This window comes from Humulus lupulus, chromosome 1, assembly GCF_963169125.1.
Source record: "Humulus lupulus chromosome 1, drHumLupu1.1, whole genome shotgun sequence".
NCBI lineage: Eukaryota > Viridiplantae > Streptophyta > Magnoliopsida > Rosales > Cannabaceae > Humulus > Humulus lupulus.
In genome coordinates, this window is record NC_084793.1 from 107898848 (window position 1) to 107919622 (window position 20775).

The 20775-nt window shown below is 40.7% G+C and overlaps 1 protein-coding gene across 2 annotated transcripts; it reads left to right on the plus strand.

Annotated features, from left to right (window-relative positions):
* The first annotated feature begins 232 nt into the window (after positions 1–232).
* On the plus strand, positions 233–18752 carry LOC133796788 (cyclase-like protein 2). Of its 2 annotated transcripts, none has more exons than XM_062234451.1 (7): positions 233–758; positions 1532–1576; positions 1731–1803; positions 2072–2169; positions 17577–17674; positions 18159–18296; positions 18526–18752. In XM_062234451.1, the coding sequence occupies exons 1-6, from the start codon at positions 341–343 to the stop codon at positions 18282–18284; spliced, it is 858 nt and encodes a 285-aa protein (XP_062090435.1). In that variant the 5' UTR covers positions 233–340; the 3' UTR covers positions 18285–18296; positions 18526–18752. The 2 variants fall into 2 exon arrangements, with proteins under 2 accessions (XP_062090435.1, XP_062090443.1); XM_062234459.1 differs by having other exon boundaries at positions 237–758; positions 17577–17647.
* Positions 18753–20775: the final 2023 nt, after the last annotated feature.

Here is a 20775-nt window from a genome sequence, read left to right on the forward strand (position 1 = left end):
TTTTTTAAATGTATAAAATAGATAGAATAAATAATAATATTTTATTTAAATTTAAAAAATATCTAACTATTTATATTTTTTTAAATTACTTTATTATAATAATCTATAAAATGAATAAAAAATTAGTTTAAAGAAAAAAATAAATATAGTATTTTAGCAATTTTACAATGTAATAAGTCCTTTTTATAATATATAGATTACAAGCCAGCATAAAATCTCAAATTTCCCTAATAATATCCACGGGAGGACTATTTCAAATTTCGAAGGCAAGGTTCTTTCTCACTTAAATTTCACTCACAATTCTTCCCTCTTCCTCCGTTTATTTCTTATCAATACTACTATGACATTGAAAACCTTATATCTCCTCCTGCTACTCTGCGCCTATGTGCTCACTATTCCAACTCTCTCGCTCGCCACCGCCGCCTATCCCACTGTCCCAGGCACCGACGCCGCCGACTGCTCTCTCTCCGATGGGCATATTTCTCTCACCCCTACTCGACGGGAAGTGTACGGGAATGGAAGGATCTTCGATATCAGTCACCGGCTTCGTACGGACATGCCGGCGTTTGATTCAAGTGAAGGGGTTGGCCAGTTCCTCTGGCTTCCCAAGAGCATGAAGAATGGCTCCATCGCCAACAGCTCTGAGATGAAGCTTCCTGCTCATACTGGGACCCACGTCGATGCTCCCGGACACGTTTTCGATCACTACTTCGATGCTGGGTTCGATGTTGACACACTTGATTTGGAAGTTCTTAATGGTAAGTTGATCAAAGTTTAGGTTTATGGTGCTGCTGAATTTGATGGGCTTAACGATGTTAGTACTTGAGAGTTTTGACCAGTTGTAATGAAGTTGATTCATGAAATTGATATTTATTTAGTTTGAAGTAAGACTTCAAAAGTTAAATGTGAATATAAAAGTTGTACAAAATTTTCTTAGTTCTCTATATAGTATTTTATATGTATAGAAATGTTACGAGTAGAGATTGTTACTGTATTGGAACTTGCATGGAGTTTAGACTGTTTGTGTTCTATGGTAATGGAGATCACATATAATGCGAACTCGTCTATGTGCGTATATGAAATGTGTAGCTAAATGGGTTTGTTATCCCTTTTAAGGCAATCTAAATTATTAAGAAGTAAATGTCCGTGAATCAGTAATCAAGGTGGTTCTTTTTGGTTTTCTTTCCTCTACATCTGTGGTGTCATATCTTCCTAGTACAGTACTGGGATCTTCAAATTAGGATGTCAGAGCAGTTCACTTTAGCTTTTCAGACTTTGGTTTTTCATGTACTTGTTAATTTGTCAAGAGTTTCTGGGATTTTCTGTTTTAATTTACTAAACACTTCATCTTTCTATTATTTATTTTTAGTTTTTGATTTGTGATGTCTTTCTATTCATATCTATCCTCCATTCATTTTTCACAAAATTTAGTAGTCGCTTTTTATGGAAAAATCAATAGTAATATATAAAATCAAGCTATTATGTTGCTTAACTAATTATTTCATTTTGACTTATACTTTTGTTCCAATAGGTCCAGGATTGTTGGTTGATGTTCCAAGGGACAAGAATATAACTGGTACGAATATTTGATGCACTAATAATATCAACATGTTAAAAAAAATCTTTTGTTGAGCTTTGCTTCCCATCTCTGGTTTCTTTATGCACAATCATATTTTTGTAGTCAGCTATTTCAAATAATTATACTCTGTTCAAAATATTTTCTGCTCCAGCTGAAGTTATGAAGTCGTTAAATATTCCTAAGGGGGTTCGCCGCGTGCTTTTCAGAACAGTAAATACTGACAAGTAAGTTTTTTGGTTACACTACTTTTATATAGCACTTGAAACTTATGTACTGTTTAAACTTAATGACATCAAGCGATTGATTCCTTCTACAAAGAGTTGTATTGATCCAAAATTAGAATTAAAGATAATTGAGGTTTAGTTATTATATAATTACAAAATAAGGTAACATTCATCAATCAGATTAGTTTGTTTAAGTATGTGTCAATGTTATAGTACAAGAAAGGCAAATTTTCTTCTGTGATGAATTTACAAATTGTTCATATTTCAGACGACTTATGTTTAAAAAGGAGTTTGACTCAAGCTACACGGGATTTATGAGGGATGGAGCAAAATGGTTGGTGGAGAATACAGATGTAAAACTTGTTGGTAAGATCTTGATGCTGTTCTTGTTTTCTTGGTGTTAGATTGTGTCAAGCATATTGTGCATGTCTGGAACTAGTAGTAATGTCACTAGCAAATTGTAATGAAGTTTGTTTAAAATATAACTAAACGCAAGAACTCTCCAAGATCATGTTTGAACTTAGTCATTACTAATAAATCTTGTATGATTTTTTTTGTAATAATAGGAAACAAGAGCTTTATTGATATTATCAATATAAAGGAATGGTGTCAATTCTTGTCCTCGAAGAAATAGTATACTAAAAGAACTTCACTTTGCACCAAATCTGAATACAGTAAAACTTTGAAATCTCTAACCTCATCAACCCATATAGCCATCCAAAACGTGTATCTTCTTGCTTATCCTAAAGTATTCTTCTGTTGTTTTCCAGCTCAAAAAAACTGCCAAATGTACTGAACTCTAAAGCTTTGCTTTATCCATTTCCGTAGAGAACGCTTGTGAAGTAGATTAAAACAGCATTTAGGAAACACCCACTGAACCATAATTTGCCCAGCAATGTACTTTTTAGTCTTCTTGCAAAGTGATTGTGCAACAAACAACAAATGATCCAACTACTTGTTACAATTGCACAGCACACACTGATTTGTAACTACAATTTTTTTTTTCAGGATTTGTTCACTGCACCATGTAATAAAAAGTTAAGCTGATCCAAAGTAATGAAAAGTTCAGCTGACCAAAGTAAAATGCTTAACCAGCTAAAGACTCTATCTTTAGGAGTAGTAGTTTTCTAAACAAACAAACAAAAAAATATGGTTGATTACACTTTCACTGACTTAGATCATCTTCAACCAGAGACTGAAACAGATGTTTGAACTAAAAGCATCAGTTTGTTTTAGCTTCTAAATTATCCTATCCTTTTCTACATCACACAATCTTACTGCATCCAGCAACATCAATTACTCAGTAACTTTAAAGTAATTTTCTTATTGTTTGGATTATTTTTATTTTTTTTTTACTAAAAAGAAGATTCCAAAAATAAGTCATCAGACCATAGAATCTGATCTAGAAAAGTTTAAAATTGACTCATTAAGTTATTGTGAATTCTGAAAAATTCATGAAACCCTTCCTTGAGAGGTTCTCCTCCAAGTCAACAGTCCTCCTAAAATCTGTATCTTCTCCCATTCCCTACTTTGCTATAATACTGAGATAAATCATACAAAGATGCAATAAACTTCCAAGCACTTGGATGCATTATCCTTAAAACCTGCAAAACATGCCAACCATTTCTTTTGATACCATATTTTCTTCTAACAACCTTGTGCCATAATGTCTCCCTTTCCAATTGAGACCCTACACTGTAATGCGATTTACACAAACGGTCTTTATTATGAAGGTATAATCTACATATACACAAACCTCCTTTCTGCCGTGATATACAAACCACCTGCCAAGCCCCATACTTCCCAAAGGAAATTCCTCATTTGCCTTTCAATTTCTTGTTAGACCCTTGTAGGAATCTAAGCTCATAGAGAATATGGAAGAAACAATTGGATAGACTGAAATTGAGAGTTGTTTTTTGATGAAAATGACAGTAACACCAGGTATTCAAGTGACCTGGACTCTTCCTTTAAGCAAAGCTCACAACAAAACGAATCTCCACATGCTCTATTAATTCCCTACACTCGTATGTAAACTCCTCAATTCCCGTGCACAATGACACCATAACAAACTATGCTAGTGCACCCATTACCTCACACAAAGTACAAAATTGACCCTAGCACCTCAATCACCTGATTTATCCCTCCTAGTGCAGGTATATGATATGCCCCGACCACCCGCAAAAGGTTAGAAACCAGTAGAACAGTACACAGTAGAAGAAATAGGCTGAGAATTAGGGAGTTGTTATTGAATTAGGAAATATCCAAGTCTCCAAGTACAAGTTCCATAGGAATTTGAGAGCTTGGGACTCTCCTGATGAAAGGAACAAATTACTAGCTCAAGCATGCCTTTCTCTCTCTTCCATCTCTTCCACAGACCCTAAATCAATTCACCCCTAACTAACTCAACAATTACAAAATTACCCTTCCCCATGCACAAAGAGGACCTATACTGAACTACTCTTGACCACTTACCCGCTTACCTCTCCTAGCATAGGTGCAGCGTATCTCGGGCCTATCTTACCCCCCCCACAACTTCTTTAACCTTGTCCTCAAGGTCAGTGGAGGGAAACTGTGAACAGATGGTGTCAAAGAGTTCCCAAGTGGCCTCAAATAGGGGTAGGTTCTTCCATTTGATCAATACCTCTACTTGCTGCCCGAAATTAGTAGTATGACGACGCACATCCAAAACAATAGCAGGTTCCACATTCAATTCGAGATCCCCAGTCAAGGTGGGAGGCAAAGTGGGAGAAGAATGAACGGAGCCCACAAGAGTGCATAGTTGAGAAACATGGAACACGGGATGAACAACCGATGATGCAGGAAAGTCCAAGCAATAGGCCATAGCTCCAATCAGGGGCCTTAGTGTCTCCAATTAGATAACCAATCTTGCCTCTCCCACGCACATACATCCTCATTGATTGTGACCACCGCAAGAATTCAGTTGTATGGTAGTGATCTTGGACAAAGTGGGATTCAGAGTGGGCTATTTTAGTGGCTGCGGTTTGAGAAGGGGTTGTGAGAGGCAAAAGTGTTTTTAGAAATTTCAGACATGTTTTTTTGTGGCTATATGAGACCTAAACAGAGGCTAAAAGGGCTTGGAAAGAACCTGAATATGATATCATAAAAACTCAATTGAAAAAATCTGATGTATTATTTTGATAGAATTAGAGCCTTTAAATAGGCAAATACAGGGTATATGACATCTGTTAATATTATACAAAATATTCTAGACTATTCTAATCCCTAAGAACCAGGAACAAAATTGTCCAAACTAGGAAACAAATATCTTTGCTGATAATTACAAATAATTAAGACAATATATTACAAATAATTTATATTTGGTTCTGATTTTCAACATGATCTGACAAATCTACACACTTTATGTTCATTTCCTTGAAGAACAAAACCTTAAATTTTTCCATATAGTCGTCCTTGATATCTCCTTTTAGGAATGTCGTTTTGACATCTATTTGGTGAACATAAATGTTATATATAGATGATAAAGCAAATAACAATCTTATAGAAGTGGTTATTGCTACCGGTGCATAAGTGTCAAAGTAATCCATTCCTCCTTTTGTTTGAATCTTTTGACTATTAATCTAGCCTTAAAGGTCTGTATGGTGCCATCGGTATGATATTTCCTTCTAAATATCCATTTGCACACAATTGGTTTAGACCCCTTTGGAAGGTCAACCAATTCCCAAGTGTGGTTTGACATAATTGAATTCATTTCATCATCGATTGTCTCCTTCCAAAAAGTGGAGTCCCTTGAGGACATTGCTTCTTTGAAAGTTTTGGGATCATCCTCTATTTGAAGTATTATTGGATATTGCCAAATGACTTCCTCATTATCACTTTCAACAAGGTATAGTGTCTCTATTTGAGAACACTTCTCACTTGATCCCAAATCTTTGAGCCTTTGGCTCATTCTAGGCAAGTAAGGTTGCTCACCAACCATTTTATGAGTCTCCTCTTGAGGTTCTCTAGTTTGAGTTGGTTCTATTAATTTGTTGTCATTGCATGACATGTTCTCAAAGAACGCAACCTCTATTAATTCAATTATCACATTAGAATCCAAGTCTAATAATCTATAAGCTTTGCTATTTTGGGCATAACCCACAAATGCACATCTTATAGCCCTTAGATCCAACTTGGTCCTCTTAGAATCGATACTCTTGCAATAAACAAGACACCCCACACTTTAAGATAACTAATGTTTGGTTTCTTTTCTTTCCATAACTCGTATGGCGAGATATTGTTTTTCTTCATGGGAATACAATTTAAAATATGACAAGCGGATAGCAAGGCTTTGCCCCACAAACTAAAACTCAATTTAGAATGTAATAGCATAGCATTAATCATCTCAAGAAAAAATGTTCTATTTTTCTTTTTTGCTATACCATTTTGTTGTGGAGCACAAGGGGGTGTACATTTATGTATTATTCTATGTTCTTCACAAAACAAGTTGAAATCATTTGAAAATATTCACTATCCCTATTACTTCTAAACACTTTAATTTTCCTTTCCAATTCATTTTCAACTTCCGCTTTATAAACTTTAAACACTAAATGTTTCATCTTTATTCTTAAGAAAATATACATATCTGAATTTAGAGCAATCATCTATGAAAGTAATAAAATATATATTTCCTTCTCTAGTTAACATTCTATTTAGTTCACATAAGTCACTATGTATCAAATCTAACAACTTAGAATTTCTTTTAACATTTGAAAAATATTTTTTTATCATATTAAATTTAACACATAATTCACATTTATCATGCTCAACATTATTACAATCATTCAATCCACATTTAATTGTGCTAAATCATATATGTGTAAATCTAACATGTCACAAATTAATTGAATTTGAGTCAAGCACATAACAAGAAGAAGAACCTTTATTGTTCACATTGTCATTAGAAGTACAAAGTTTAAACATGTTATCACAAGCATGTTTAAAGTAAACTTGCCGGAATCTATCATAACCTTGATTCTCTGTTTGCCAAGCAAATTACCACTTACAAGGTTTCTACTCATTTCCAGTACATACAAAACATTGGTGAGTAGAACCTTCTTGCTGGATGTGAAGAACAAATCAATAGTCCTCTTGCCTTCAACATTGGACTTTTTCTCATTGCCCATTTGTATCTCATGCCCTTCCTTTGAAGGTTCAAATGCCTTGAAAAGAGATCTATTATAGGTAACATGAATGGTGGTACAAATATCATACCACCACCCATTCACCTTTCCATGAATGACATTGACTTCGCTTAGTGTTGCCACTAGCTCTTATTTGGTTGAATTGACCCTTGCTTCATTGTTATGATTCCTCTTGAACCTACAATCTCTAGCAAAGTGACTATTCTTGCCACACACAAAGCAAGATCCCTTGAAACTTTTGAATTGTCCCTCGTTCTTCTTGGGCTCTAAGGGTTTTTTACCATTGCCTTTGTTCTTCCCAATTTCTTTGACTTTGTTAGGAGGATTGACCATCACATTGACCTTTGAAGTCTCTTCATTAGACCCCTCGTTCTTATTTCTAGAAGTCGATTCCTCCTAAATCGTCAAATGATTGAGGATTTCCTCCAATGAAATCTCCTCATTCTTATGGATTTTCTTCCTATAGCCCCTCGAAGATGGAGACAACTTGGCTATAATAGCACCCACTAGGAATTGTTCCGGTAATACAATGTTGAATGTAGACAATTTATTCACAATAATTTGCAACTCGTGTATTTGGGGGAGAAGGAGTTTCATATCATAGAACTTAGATACATATACCTAGTAATAAAGAATTTCTATGTACCTTATTTTTTTCGCTTTGTACTTCTTTTCCAAGGCTTCTCGAATCTCCTTGGCGGTCTTAGTGTGTAGAGATCATACAAACGATCTGATAGCGCATTGAGAATGTGACCCCTACAAATCAATTCATTTTCTTCGCACTTCTTCCTTTCTTTGATGACTTCTTGAGTATCATATTCCTTGCCCGCTTCCAATGGTTTTGGGTCTTTATCCAAACATAAAAGACCTTTATAGTGGTTAGCAAGAATCTAATCTTGTCTTGCCAATGAATAAATTTAGTCTTATTAAACCTATCAAATCTTACAAATTCCTGAGTCATGAACTTTAAAGTCGAAAAAGAGTTAGATTCTACCATGATGTTCTATCTCAGATAATAGAGAATTATAATGTTGGGAGAGAGTGAGATTATACCACCACAAAATCTAGAATCTACACAAAATAATGGTTGACAAAGACCAAAGAAAGATTAAGAAAGATGATGCAAACTCTAGTTGTAAAACAATCTTCTTCAATTTTGATGAACCTTCGAAACCCTTGGAGAACCACCACTTTGAGCTTTTCCATCTTCAATACAAAATCAAAAAACCAAGACTCATACACGATTCATACCGTTGTCCTAATTCTCTATTTCCTAGTCAATATTGATGCTTGAGGCCTTTTCTAAAAAGAAATGAGGATTGAGATTGAACAAACATTAAACTCACAAAGTCAAATACTTTCTATTTCCTAGTCACTATTGATGCTTGAGGCCTTTTCTAAGAGGAAATGAGGTTTGAGATTGAACAAACATTAAACTCACAAAGTCAAGCACTTTCTTAGGAAATGAGGTTTGAGATTGAACAAATATTAAACTCACAAAGTCAAGTACTTTCTTTACGAGTTTCTTGGAGCCCATGGCTTCGCCCATGGCCTCGCCCATGGCCTCGCCCATGGTCCCGTGCCCATGGCCTTGGAGGCGAGAATACTCACAAGGGGCACGGTACATGCATGAGTATGGAATGTGCCTACAAACCTAAAGAAGTCAGAGTACGGATATAGTACCCCTACCAGACAAGTAGTGGGAACGCCAGGAGTGGGTATGCAAGGATAGGAGTTATGGTCCGTACGTGTACGGCCATAGGTCAGAGCCGACACCACTACCCCCTGCGCCACTACGCCTGCCACCACGCGTTAGACATGGGTACCGACAAGTAGTGGAGACATCCTCCTGACACCTACTTCTGTACGGGATGTACGACCACAACCTCTGAAGCCACTCCTCTGACACAGTACGTATGTACCACTTGGTCCCCTGGACCACTATGTATCTAAGGCCATTAGAGCCTACTATAAAATGGACCCTAAGACCACCTGAAAGGGGGTTGAAAATTTTACTGTAGCAGAACCTGAAGTGTGAATGAAAGATTGATTTCTCCATTATTGTGCCATCATTGTTCTCGAGTTTTTGTTCAAGTTTTTACTGTTTTCTAATCAGCAGTCTTGATTTGATAATTGTTTCCAACTTAACTTCGTTGACGAGTTCTCACCGTCAACAGTTTGGCGCCGTCTGTGGGAACGTAAGCACCAAGCTACTGTTCTGCCATTACTTCCGGCAAGGAGAAATGCCAAGACGTTCGAAGCGACTCAGGGAGCCTCAAGAAGTGGAGGTCCACCTTACCGGAGTCCAGCTGAAGGCCTCCATGAAGGATCCACCTCCACCCCGGGACGTAGAGCCCCCAAGGGACCCTGAGGTTCACGAGAATGACAAGGAGGCCTCGTCACCGGCCATCCCACACGGTGAAAGTCCTCCAAGGACAACTACTGCACCACCCGGGAATACCAATGAGTACCCTCCTCCCAAACCACCACAAGTACCGAACTCCGGCCACCAAGACCCGGGCCCCTCGACGCGTAGACACGATAAGCAACCCCGGGTCCATTCCGTGAGCTCGAGTTCCAAATCTCGTTTCTATGAAGAGGAGATTCGTAAACTGCACCGTAAAAACCAAAGACTAGAGACTACCCTAGAGAACATGCAGGAGGTGCTGAATGGCCTGTTGCAAGGTAAGTCGAACATGACCCTGCCCCAGAGGAAAGAGAAGGGTCGGGAAACCACTGTCCCAGTAGACGACGGGAGGACCAGACACTCCACCAGTAACACCCCCAGGGAGAAGCCGCAGGAGCGTCCCGGACCGTCGAGGCCACCCCAGGGGCCAAGGCAAGGAAACAATGGTGGCTCTCACAACGACATCGAGGTCACCTCAAGGAGGACGCCCGCGGATCTACGAGAGGAGCTCAACAAGAAGAGGGCGGATAAGAGGACTACCCCTCCTACTGTCCCTCGGGACGGCGATGGAAAGGAAGGTGTCAACCCGTCCATGTTAAGAGACTCCCTGAGGAAGAAGAGGCAAGACCTCGATACAGAGATGAAGAGCCTGCGGAGTAAGATTGTTACCGCGTTTGGAGGGCAAAGCCTTGAGGAGGAGTTCGACTATGAATCACCCTTCACCAAAGAGATCCAAGCCATCCGACTCCCAGCCAACTTCAAGGAGCCTCATATGACCCCGTATGAAGGAAGCACCGACCCCAAGTACCACCTAGACACATTCAATGACTTGATGAAATTAAGAGGGATAAGTAGCGGGGCTAGATGCCACTGTTTCGCAGTCACGCTGAAAGGACCCGCATACAAATGGTTTAAGAGACTTCGGCCGGGATCCGTCAGGTCTTGGCAACAGTTTTCAGATGAGTTTCTCCAACAACATCATGCCGTGCGTGATTATACTATGCCGGGCACCAGCCTCGCCAATGTAAAACAGGGCGAAAATGAGAGTCTAAAAAGCTACATTCACAGGTTCAACATGGAAGCAGCCAAAGTGGGGAGCTTGACCCGCAGAGAGTTAAAAATGGCCATTACCGCTGGAGTGCTCCCAGGAAGCAAGTTGTGGGACAACATGTTGAAGAGGGAAGTCGCCGACTTAGACGACTTCTATGAGAGAGCGCAGAAGTACATCCGCGTGGAGGATGGCCATGCAAACCTGAAGGTGGGAAAGGAGGAGCCCCCCGCGAAGCCCCCAGCTAACGAAGGGTCGAATGTAGCAAAGAAGAAAAGGGCATACGATGGATCAAGAGATGACCACCAGAGGAAAACCCAACATGGGAATGATCGCAGGCAAGCGGCTTACACTTACTACACAGACCTCACAGACACCAGGGAGCACATTTACCTCACCAATGAAGATCGAGTTCCTTTCAAAAGACCCCCACCAATGAGAAAGGACCGGTCCAAGAGAGACCCTGGTAAATACTGTCAGTACCACAAGGATACCGGTCACACCACGGCAGAGTGTATCCATTTGAAGGAAGAAATTGAGGAACTCATCCGCAGGGGACATTTGGACAAGTATGTGCGCAAGGATAACCAGAGGCCGGAAGGAGGAGTGCCCACCTCACGGGCATGTGAGATGGCCCCGGAAGTGCAGGGGGAGGTTAGGACCATCTTTGGAGGACGAGGATTCGGAGGCAATTCTAGGAAAGGGCGAGACAGGTATGCCAGGGAGGCCCGAAAAAGTCCACCACATTGCGTTTTAAGTTTGGAGCAACGCCCCCCGAAGAGCTTCAAGGGCGAGAATGACTCAATAACTTTCACTGAAGAAGATGCGCAGGGGGTGCACTTTCCTCATAATGACCCCCTGGTGCTAACCGGCCAGCTAGCTAATATGAGGGTACATCGGGTCATGGTGGATAACGGGAGCTCTGTGGACATCTTGTATCGACAGGCGCTGGAAAGGATGGGGTTGAGCCTCCGTCACCTAAAGCCTTGCACCACGACTTTGTATGGGTTTACGGGAGATTCGATGCGACCCCTGGGGACGATCGAATTAACCCTCACCATGGGGGAGCAACCCAAGCAAGCCACCGTAATGGCCAACTTCGTCGTGGTAGAATGCACCTCAGCCTTCAACGTGGTGTTAGGGAGACCCTCTCTGAGAGAATTGAAGGCAATAACTTCTGTATATCACCTGGCCATGAAATTCCCCACCCCTGGGGGAGTAGCATGTGTGAGAGGGGAGCAGAAGGAAGCGAGGGAATGCTATAACATGTCCCTCCGCGCAGCCACCCAACCGTCCGTGCCAATGGCGATGGCTGTGCATGAAGGAGCGACCCGCACAAGATTGGACCCGCAGGTTACGGAGCCTCTCGAGAGGTGCAACCAGCAAGACTTCGGCTCTTAGTGCCAAAAGAACCTATGTTTAGCTTGTTCTTCGTTATGTTAGCTTAAGTAAGAATCAAAGAGACTACCCTAGGTAGCCTCCTAGTTATATGTAACCTTTTTCTTTTTTATTTACAAAGTTATATGTAAACCGCGTGCTATAAATGAAACCGTTTGCTACTTCCCGTGTTTACTTTCTTCGCTGCACCAGCATCAGCCAAAGTGCCTGCCAAAATAAATTTCACCAAGCGCTTGGGGGGCAGGATAGGAGGCAATAACATGCAGCTAGCAAGGGGAACCTAAAAAGGGCCCTCTAATGGAGGATCTTAGAAAGGACCCCTCGCCCTCCTAAAAAGGAGACTTCTAAAAAAAGAGGCTCCTAAAAAAGACCCTTTAATAAGGGATCTTAAAAAGGGCCCTCAATTAGGAGTAACCTAAAAACGACCCCCTATCAGGAGGATCCTAAAAAGGGCCCTCCATCAAGAGGAAGTGGCCCGTGGAGACGAAGCAAGCAACAAGCAGGAGAATCCAAAGAAGGACCCCTTGCACCAGGATCCTAAAAAGGATCCTATGCACCAGGAGGATCCTAAAAAGGGCCCTCCATCAGGAGGACCCGAGAGGGACCATGGCCATAAAAAGGACCGTTTAATGGGAGGTCCTAGAAGGACCCCTTATATCGAGGCCCTAGGCGAAGTCCCTAAACACAGGAAACAGTAAAAAGACCTTGCAAGGCGTCCCCTGGATTTACAAGGATTAGCTACCCTTGTGAACATCAAGGAGGCCAAAAGGCCTTACAAAAAAAAAAAAATTATATATATATAGTGACAACACTAATAAATCTAGAGCGGCCACCAAGCCGTCTAGCCAAAAAGGGTCCTAAAAGAGACCCTTGTAGAAATAGTACTATGCATAATGACGAGAAGGACGCTTCTCGCAAAGAAATAATAAGCGCGTGCAAGAAAAACATAAAAGGATAACTAAGACCCAAGGGGTCAAAATATCCTTATGAAAGCAACCAAGAGGCACCAAAAGAGGTCCCAGTGAACCCTTTCACATGGGCTCCAAAGGACCTCTAGCCTGATAGATAAAAGAGGGGAACCAACTAAACCCCTTCACACAGGCTTAAAAGGGCCTCAAATGCAATAGAACAAGAAATAAACAAGCAGCATATGTATTTATACATTAAAAGAAAAAGGGAGTTCTTGAGACAATACAAGAGTTACCAAAAGAGAAGTAATACTAATAATGAAGTAAGGTGCAAATATTAAGCCATGCATGAAGGCCTATGTATAAGAACCAAGATGAATAGTCTACAAGAGCACCTAAAGGTCCTCTCCTAGACTAGGGGGGCAAGTGTTGATGCTCAAAATCTCATCAAGGGAAAACACGCAGTTTACAAGGTGTGGATGCTAAGATGTCATAGCCTTGCACGACCCCGCTCAGATGCTTAGGCGCGAGGCGACATGGCCTCGCTTGGCCTCGCGAGTTGCCTAGGCCAAACCTCCCAAGTGGCCTCGCGAGAAGGTCTCGGCCACACCACCAAAGTGGCCTCGCGAGATGCCGAGGCCACGCCACCCAAAGGGCCTCGCGAGATGCCTAGGCCACACCTCCCAAGTGGCCTCGCGAGATGCCTAGGCCACACCTCCCAAGTGGCCTCGCGAGATGCCTAGGCCACGCCACCCAAAGGGCCTCGCGAGTTGCCTAGGCCACACCTCCCAAGTGGCCTCGCGAGAAGGTCTCGGCCACACCACCAAAGTGGCCTCGCGAGATGCCGAGGCCACGCCACCCAAAGGGCCTCGCGAGATGCCTAGGCCACACCTCCCAAGTGGCCTCGCGAGATGCCTAGGCCACGCCACCCAAAGGGCCTCGCGAGTTGCCTAGGCCACACCTCTCAAGTGGCCTCGCGAGAAGGTCTCGGCCACACCACCAAAGTGGCCTCGCGAGATGCCGAGGCCACGCCACCCAAAGGGCCTCGCGAGATGCCTAGGCCACACCTCCCAAGTGGCCTCGTGAGAAGGTCTCGGCCACACCACCAAAGTGGCCTCGCGAGATGCCTAGGCCACGCCACCAAAAGGGCCTCGTGAGATGCCTAGGCCACACCTCCCAAGTGGCCTCGCGAGATGCGTCCATAGTTTCGCCCATGGCCTCGCCCCTGACCTCTCCCATGGCTTCGCCCCTGGCCTCGCCCATGGCTTTGCCATGGCCTCGCCAAGGCCCCGCCCATGGCCTCGCCCATGGCCCCGCCCATGGTCCCGTGCCCATGGCCTTGGAGGCGAGAATACTCACAAGGGGCACGGTACATGCATGAGTATGGAATGTGCCTACAAACCTAAAGAAGTCAGAGTACGGATATAGTACCCCTACCAGATAAGTAGTGGGAACGCCAGGAGTGGGTATGCAAGGATAGGAGTTATGGTCCGTACGTGTACGGCCATAGGTCAGAGCCGACACCACTACCCCCTGCGCCACTACGCCTGCCACCACGCGTTAGACATGGGTACCGACAAGTAGTGGAGACATCCTCCTGACACCTACTTCTGTACGGGATGTACGACCACAACCTCTGAAGCCACTCCTCTGACACAGTACGTATGTACCACTTGGTCCCCTGGACCACTATGTATCTAAGGCCATTAGAGCCTACTATAAAATGGACCCTAAGACCACCTGAAAGGGGGTTGGAAATTTTACTGTAGCAGAACCTGAAGTGTGAATGAAAGATTGATTTCTCCATTATTGTGCCATCATTGTTCTCGAGTTTTTGTTCAAGTTTTTACTGTTTTCTAATCAGCAGTCTTGATTTGATAATTGTTTCCAACTTAACTTCGTTGACGAGTTCTCACCGTCAACAGCTTGAGGCCTTTTCTAAGAGGAAATGAGGTTTGAGATTGAACAAACATTAAACTCACAAAGTCAAGCACTTTCTTAGGAAATGAGATTTGAGATTGAACAAATATTAAACTCACAAAGTCAAGTACTTTCTTTACGAGTTTCTTGGAGCTAACTAGAGAGAGATTGGAGAGAGTGATCAAGTCTTCCAAAATTCTATGAGGACCCTTTTATAGTGTAGGCACTCTCATTAGATCTAACCAATAGGATTAGAGATAATTAACTCATTTGGAGCTCATTTTACGTGTTCGTACGGACATGACAAGTGATACGTTGCCTGCATGTAGGCGATGTATTGTCTGCCTCGCATTTAGGCGATGGAACGCATCTTGGGGGCGACGCATCGCAACCCACTCTGACTTTTGACCTTTCCAATAGTCTTGAAATTGCTACAAATGCTACCAAATTTTTTGGGATCTTTATATACCTTCATGTACCACTTTGGATCCAAAAACATATTTATAGTATCTACAATTAAAACTCAAATTTCACATTTACACTGTGCAATTCACTAAATGCTTATACCTAGCTTGTATATTAACACTTGTACTTTGTGTTTAACCAATCATAATAGCCGATACTCCTACACCGTCGACACTTGCTGAAGGCTGAAAAAACGATTGAACACCGTCCCCTCATGAGCGGGACGGAAATAGCGGATGAGCATTGCCTTCAACTCATCCCACGAACTAATCAGGTAGAAAAGGTTTTCCCAATGAAACTAGTACAATGCCACCCCATCCAAGCACATGACTGCGGCCTCAAGCTGCTCCGCCGCCGACAACCACTGCAACCCAAAATAACGGTTAGCCCAATACGTCCATTCATCCGGTTTGCACCAGACTAGATCGGAAATTTGATCTTCCGAGCCTGAAATTCAAGTCGACAACCATTGGCACCATCGTGCGGCCCACTGCCACTGTTTTGCGCTGAACTAGACGATAGTGGCGCTTCCCCTAGACCCCGGTGCCTGAAACTCAACCCACGACCAATCAATTCGGAAGCAATGAAGGCTTGACCCTTGAGAACCAGATCCAACTTCTAAGTAATCACTGCCAAATCACGAGCGTGCGATTGGACAGTCTCCTTCAACACACCCACATCGCCCTCCACATAATCAACTCGGAATTCCATCTGAGTTGCCGGCATCCACAAGACCCGAATGCTCTGCTACCAATTGATGTTCCCCGACCACGTGCAAAAGGTTAGAAACCAATAGAACAATACAATGTAGAAGAAATAGGCTGAGAATTAGGGAGCTGATATTGAATTAGGAAATATCCAAGTCTCCAAGTACAAGTTCCATAAGAATTTTGAGAGCCTCGGACTCTCTTGACGCAAGGAACAAATTACTAGCTCAAGCATGCCTTTCTCTTCCATAGACTCTAAATCAGCTCACCCGTAACTAACTCATCAATTACAAATTACCTTTCCCCACACACAAAGAGGACTATACTGCACTACTCTTGACTACTTACTTGCCTACCTCTCCTAGCTTAGGTGAAGCGTATTTCAGGCCTATCAGTATAACATATTGGAGGTGAGAATTGTTAAGTGCTATGTCAGCAGGTAAGGGAAAAAACAGACTAGACTAGAGTTAATCACCTTCTCCGGACAAAAATCTTTTGTTCAACCATCTAGTGGTTTGTTACCCTTGCTGATGTATCTTGAAATTCCGTAATTTATAATTACAAACTTTTTATTTAATTAACCGAATTAATTAAATGCGGAACAAACAAGTTGATACAACAAACCAGTATTCTGTAGCTACAGATCAAGTTCCTGTCACTACAGAATATCAAACCAGTGTGATAAAATAAAAATGACTGAATAATAAAATGACACAATATTTTTTCCGTGGTGTCAATATCCTTTTGGATATTACTAGTCTACGGGGCCACGCCCAGAGATAAGATTCATTAGTCAAATTTCACAAGTACAAAACTTAGACTCCCTCTAATGGTTTTGTCGCAAGCTTGATGTACTCTCTCTTTGCTGAATGAATCTCCTTAGGACACCAAGGTTTGAACTCCCTTCAAATTGCTTGATGAATGTTTGCTTTCTCCCAATGCAAGACTTTGATGAACCTTTTCCCGAAGGTTCTTCACGTTCTTCTCTTTGAGATTTTGCTTAACACATAAGCAATTATAAAGACACAAAATAATCAAGGAATAGCAAAACAACTATCATTTACAAAAGAAAGACACTCTTCTAAAGGTATAAGAAATTAAGGTGAAGAAGAGGTGCTTAGGGCTGATACTTTGGTTCGTATTTATACACAAAATACTTACCCAAAGTTAGCTTTACACAATTCTAGACGCACAACACATGCAAGAAAAGTTTCCAAAATAAACTTTCAATCATAATCAATGCAGCCAAAATCGTAAAAACAGACTGATTCTGTAGTTGCAAAACTGTAAGAATTCGGACTTGTTCATGGTCAAGTTCATTTTTTTGACTAACTTTGAGTAGTTACTCATTCTTGGTTGTTTGAGAGCTGTCTATTGAGAAGTTCCCCATTCTTGACTATTTAAAGATACAATTGGGTAACAAGAGAATTAATTAATTTTGGAAAAAAAATAAAGTGTAAAAAAATATGAAAATAAAAAGACTTTATTCTTACAAAAAATACAAACCTAATAATGAAGAAATTTCAGAAATTACAGGCAATAAAATCAAGGATATTTTTCTTTTATATAACCAAAAATAAACACAATAAATAAAAAGTATTTGTCAAATCTTAAAAATATGGATTTTACACATTTTGTAGAAATTGATCTCTAAATATTATGCCATCCATGTAATGCTATTTTCTGATGTATTCACTATTCTATTATTTTTGCCCACCTTCCATCTTGATTTGACACGAATTCTATCATGAAATGCAGGAGTTGATTACTTATCTGTTGCCGCCTATGATGATTTGATTCCTGCTCATCTTGTTTTTCTAGAAGGAAGGGTAAGAAAAAGTTTAATGAATCATGCAGTAAGTAAGCAACTTTGCTTCAGAGTTTAAATGATCAAATCATAAATATCATTTGATACTTCATTTTAGTCTTATAGCTAAATCTTTTTCCCCCTTCATCTACTTTGATACTTTCAAGGTTGTGTGTGTTTTCAAAGAACTGATTTTTTTTTTTAACTAATCATGTATCACTTAATTCTACTTGGGCCTTGAAATTGAAATTTCACAAAATATTGTATTGAGATCTCACCCAGGATAGGAATCTAGGTTTTACCTGGCCAGTTGAATCAGATACCTACCAGGATAATTAGGAGCAGCTTTGATTTATGCATTTATATATGTTCTCTATATATTTGTGTAATATATGTCCAATTAGATATGTGATCTTATGTTTTATTAAGAACCACAGGAATAGGTTTATTTCTACTAAAGGACCGATTTTTCTAAATTGGTTTTTGGTTCAATATAAGTGCAAAGATTAGCCCTAACACCTTAAATTCTGCAGGAAATCATTCTTGTGGAAGGACTAAAACTTGATGATATTCAGCTAGGAATTTATTCTATTCACTGTTTGCCACTAAGATTGAAAGGAGCAGAGGGATCACCCATAAGATGCATTCTCATCAAATGATGTGTTTTCCCAGTAAGTTTACGTTTTTTCGCAAGGGCTATAGTTTTCCACCATTACCATGGTAATCAGGGACCATATATTACTATTTAACTTTGACCTGATTTCACCACCCCATGCTCATGGCCATCTCTATCATTGTATCATTGCCTGTCCTACAACTTTCATGCCCTTTCTGTTCATACATTGTAGGCATTGTAAGTTTATGTGAGAGATCAATGCTAAATGATTAAATTTGTTTCAGGAACCAAACGGGCTTGGAAGCTGAATATTCCACTTTGTTTCTACCGTTTCTTTTCACATGTATAAAAATAAGATTGGTTTGATGGATACTATCAGCTAGAATAATCTTAGGCAGTTTGTATCGTTGATCAGTGACATATTTTGCGAACAAGTATCAAAGCTATGTATGACTTATAATGAACATTTTTGTGCAATGCATTCTGCGCTGAGAAAATATCGCTTTTGTTATTTGAGTTTTGATAGAGAACGGCAGCTAAGGATTGGAATTTTGGAAACAAAATAAAATGATAGAACTTTCTCAGGTTAGAAACTTTTTCTATCTTTAATTCAGAACGCAAGGAATAAATCTATCAGATAAATGCTTTATTGATGATAGTGACCAGGGTTACACCTAGCTTTCGAGAGGCTAGTCTCTCCAATTAACACCGTTCGAGAGGGTTGGTCTCTCCTTATGACATGTTTGGTTTGATGGAATGCAAATGAGAATGTAATGCAAATTCTTATTCCTTTGTTTGGTTTGCATTGGAAAGCCTTTCCACCATATGTGGGTTTTATTTTTCCTATGGTGAACCTATGGAAATGAGATTTCCATTACCAAGGCACAGGTAAGTGAAATGACTATTCTACTTTTTTCAAAGTTTCAATATTTTAAAAAATATAAATTAAAAATTAAAATAGGGATATTTTTGGCAATACATCATTTATTCAATTTCATTTTTACACCAAACCAAACAAAATAATTGTAATTCCAATATTCATTCCATAAATAAATCAAATATTATAATCAATTCCCATTACTATTCTTATTCAATTTAATTAATATTCCCATTACCATTATGATTTCATTCTACTAAACCAAACGCCATCTCTTCTATTTCCAAGTTACTTTACAAATGAATTCCCCTCTCTTCTATTTCCAAGTTATTTTACAAATGAATTCCCCTCCCATATTTAAAGGTACTGGACAGATTACATAAGTGCTAGCTAGGACCCTCTAAAATTAAGACAACGAAGCCCCTCGAAAAAAATAAATGCCAACTAGATGAGGAAAACACAATAGACTAAGCATAATAATAACCAACTTAGCCCCTCAACCCAAGGCTACTTACGTGGTCTCCTATTGTAGACAAACTGTAGGGGAGGCTTATCAATACCCTCCAAAAGTCTTCACCTTGTCCTCAAGGTGAAATGAAGGAAATTGTTCTATGATGATACTGAATGGCTCCCATGTAGCTTCAAATTCCAACAATGATTTCCATTTAATGAGGACTTCCGAAAGGTGGTTGGCATCGTCAATTGTGGCAGAATGGTGGGAGTGGCTGATGCAAGGCCAATAGTTTGACGGAGCTGAGAAACATGAAAAACAGGGTGGATGCGTGTGTGATCTGGAAGCTAAAGCTTGTAAGCAACGACACCAATCCTTTGGATGATAAGAAAGGGCCCATAGTATCGAGCTGAAAGTTTTTCATTAGAGCGCTTGGCAAGAGACTGTTGGCGGTATGGTCTTAACTTGAGAAAGATATTATCACCAATGGAAAATTCTACTGCTCTTCTCTTCGTGTCAGCTTGTAACTTCATTTGATGTTGGGCTTGAAGAAGGTGCATGCAGAGGTCATCTAAAACAGCATCCCTAGATTCCAACAAATCATCAATTTAGGACGCTATGGTTGTGACAGTCAGAATCCCGTGATCTGCAGGGGGAAAGACCGGGTAAAAAGTTGTGAATCCCACACCGCCTGGGGAAGGTCAAGTGTGATGATTCTAAGACTGTGTAGGTATGGGACTACACAATTGAAGAAGGCCTAAATGGATTGATGGGTACTACCTATATCAACAAGATACATCTTCTTTTCGGTAGCCCATCACTTGAGAACTCCAAAGTTAAGCGTGCTTAACCTGGAGTAATCTCAAGATGGGTGACCTCTTGGGAAGTTTTCCCAAGAAGCATGCGAGTGAGGACAAAGCACGCTGGAAAGACTCGTGTTGGTTTGTAGGGCCAGTCGTCATTCCAGGAAGCAGTCATAGTGACGTGGGACATTACAATGGCAGTCCCTTTTTTTTTTTTTTTTTTTATAGGAAATGAGGGTAGGTGAGTCTCTACCATAAAGAGCTTTGAATGGTGTGCTCTTGAGGGAAGAATGGTAGGATGTGTTGTAAGAATACTCGGCCCATGCCGTCCATTTTGACCATATTTTGGCTGTTGATATGTAAAGCACTGGAGGTATGTCTCAAGGCAACGATTTAACACTTC

What these genes read in the sequence shown, in the direction of transcription:
- LOC133796788 (XM_062234451.1), top strand. Translation starts at nt 341, where the DNA reads ATGACATTGAAAACCTTATATCTCCTCCTGCTACTCTGCGCCTATGTG. An exon ending in AGAACAGTAAATACTGACAA is followed by an intron (nt 1,804 to 2,071) that starts GTAAGTTTTTTG and finishes TTCATATTTCAG; the next exon opens with ACGACTTATGTTTAAAAAGG. An exon ending in TACAGATGTAAAACTTGTTG is followed by an intron (nt 2,170 to 17,576) that starts GTAAGATCTTGA and finishes CATGAAATGCAG; the next exon opens with GAGTTGATTACTTATCTGTT.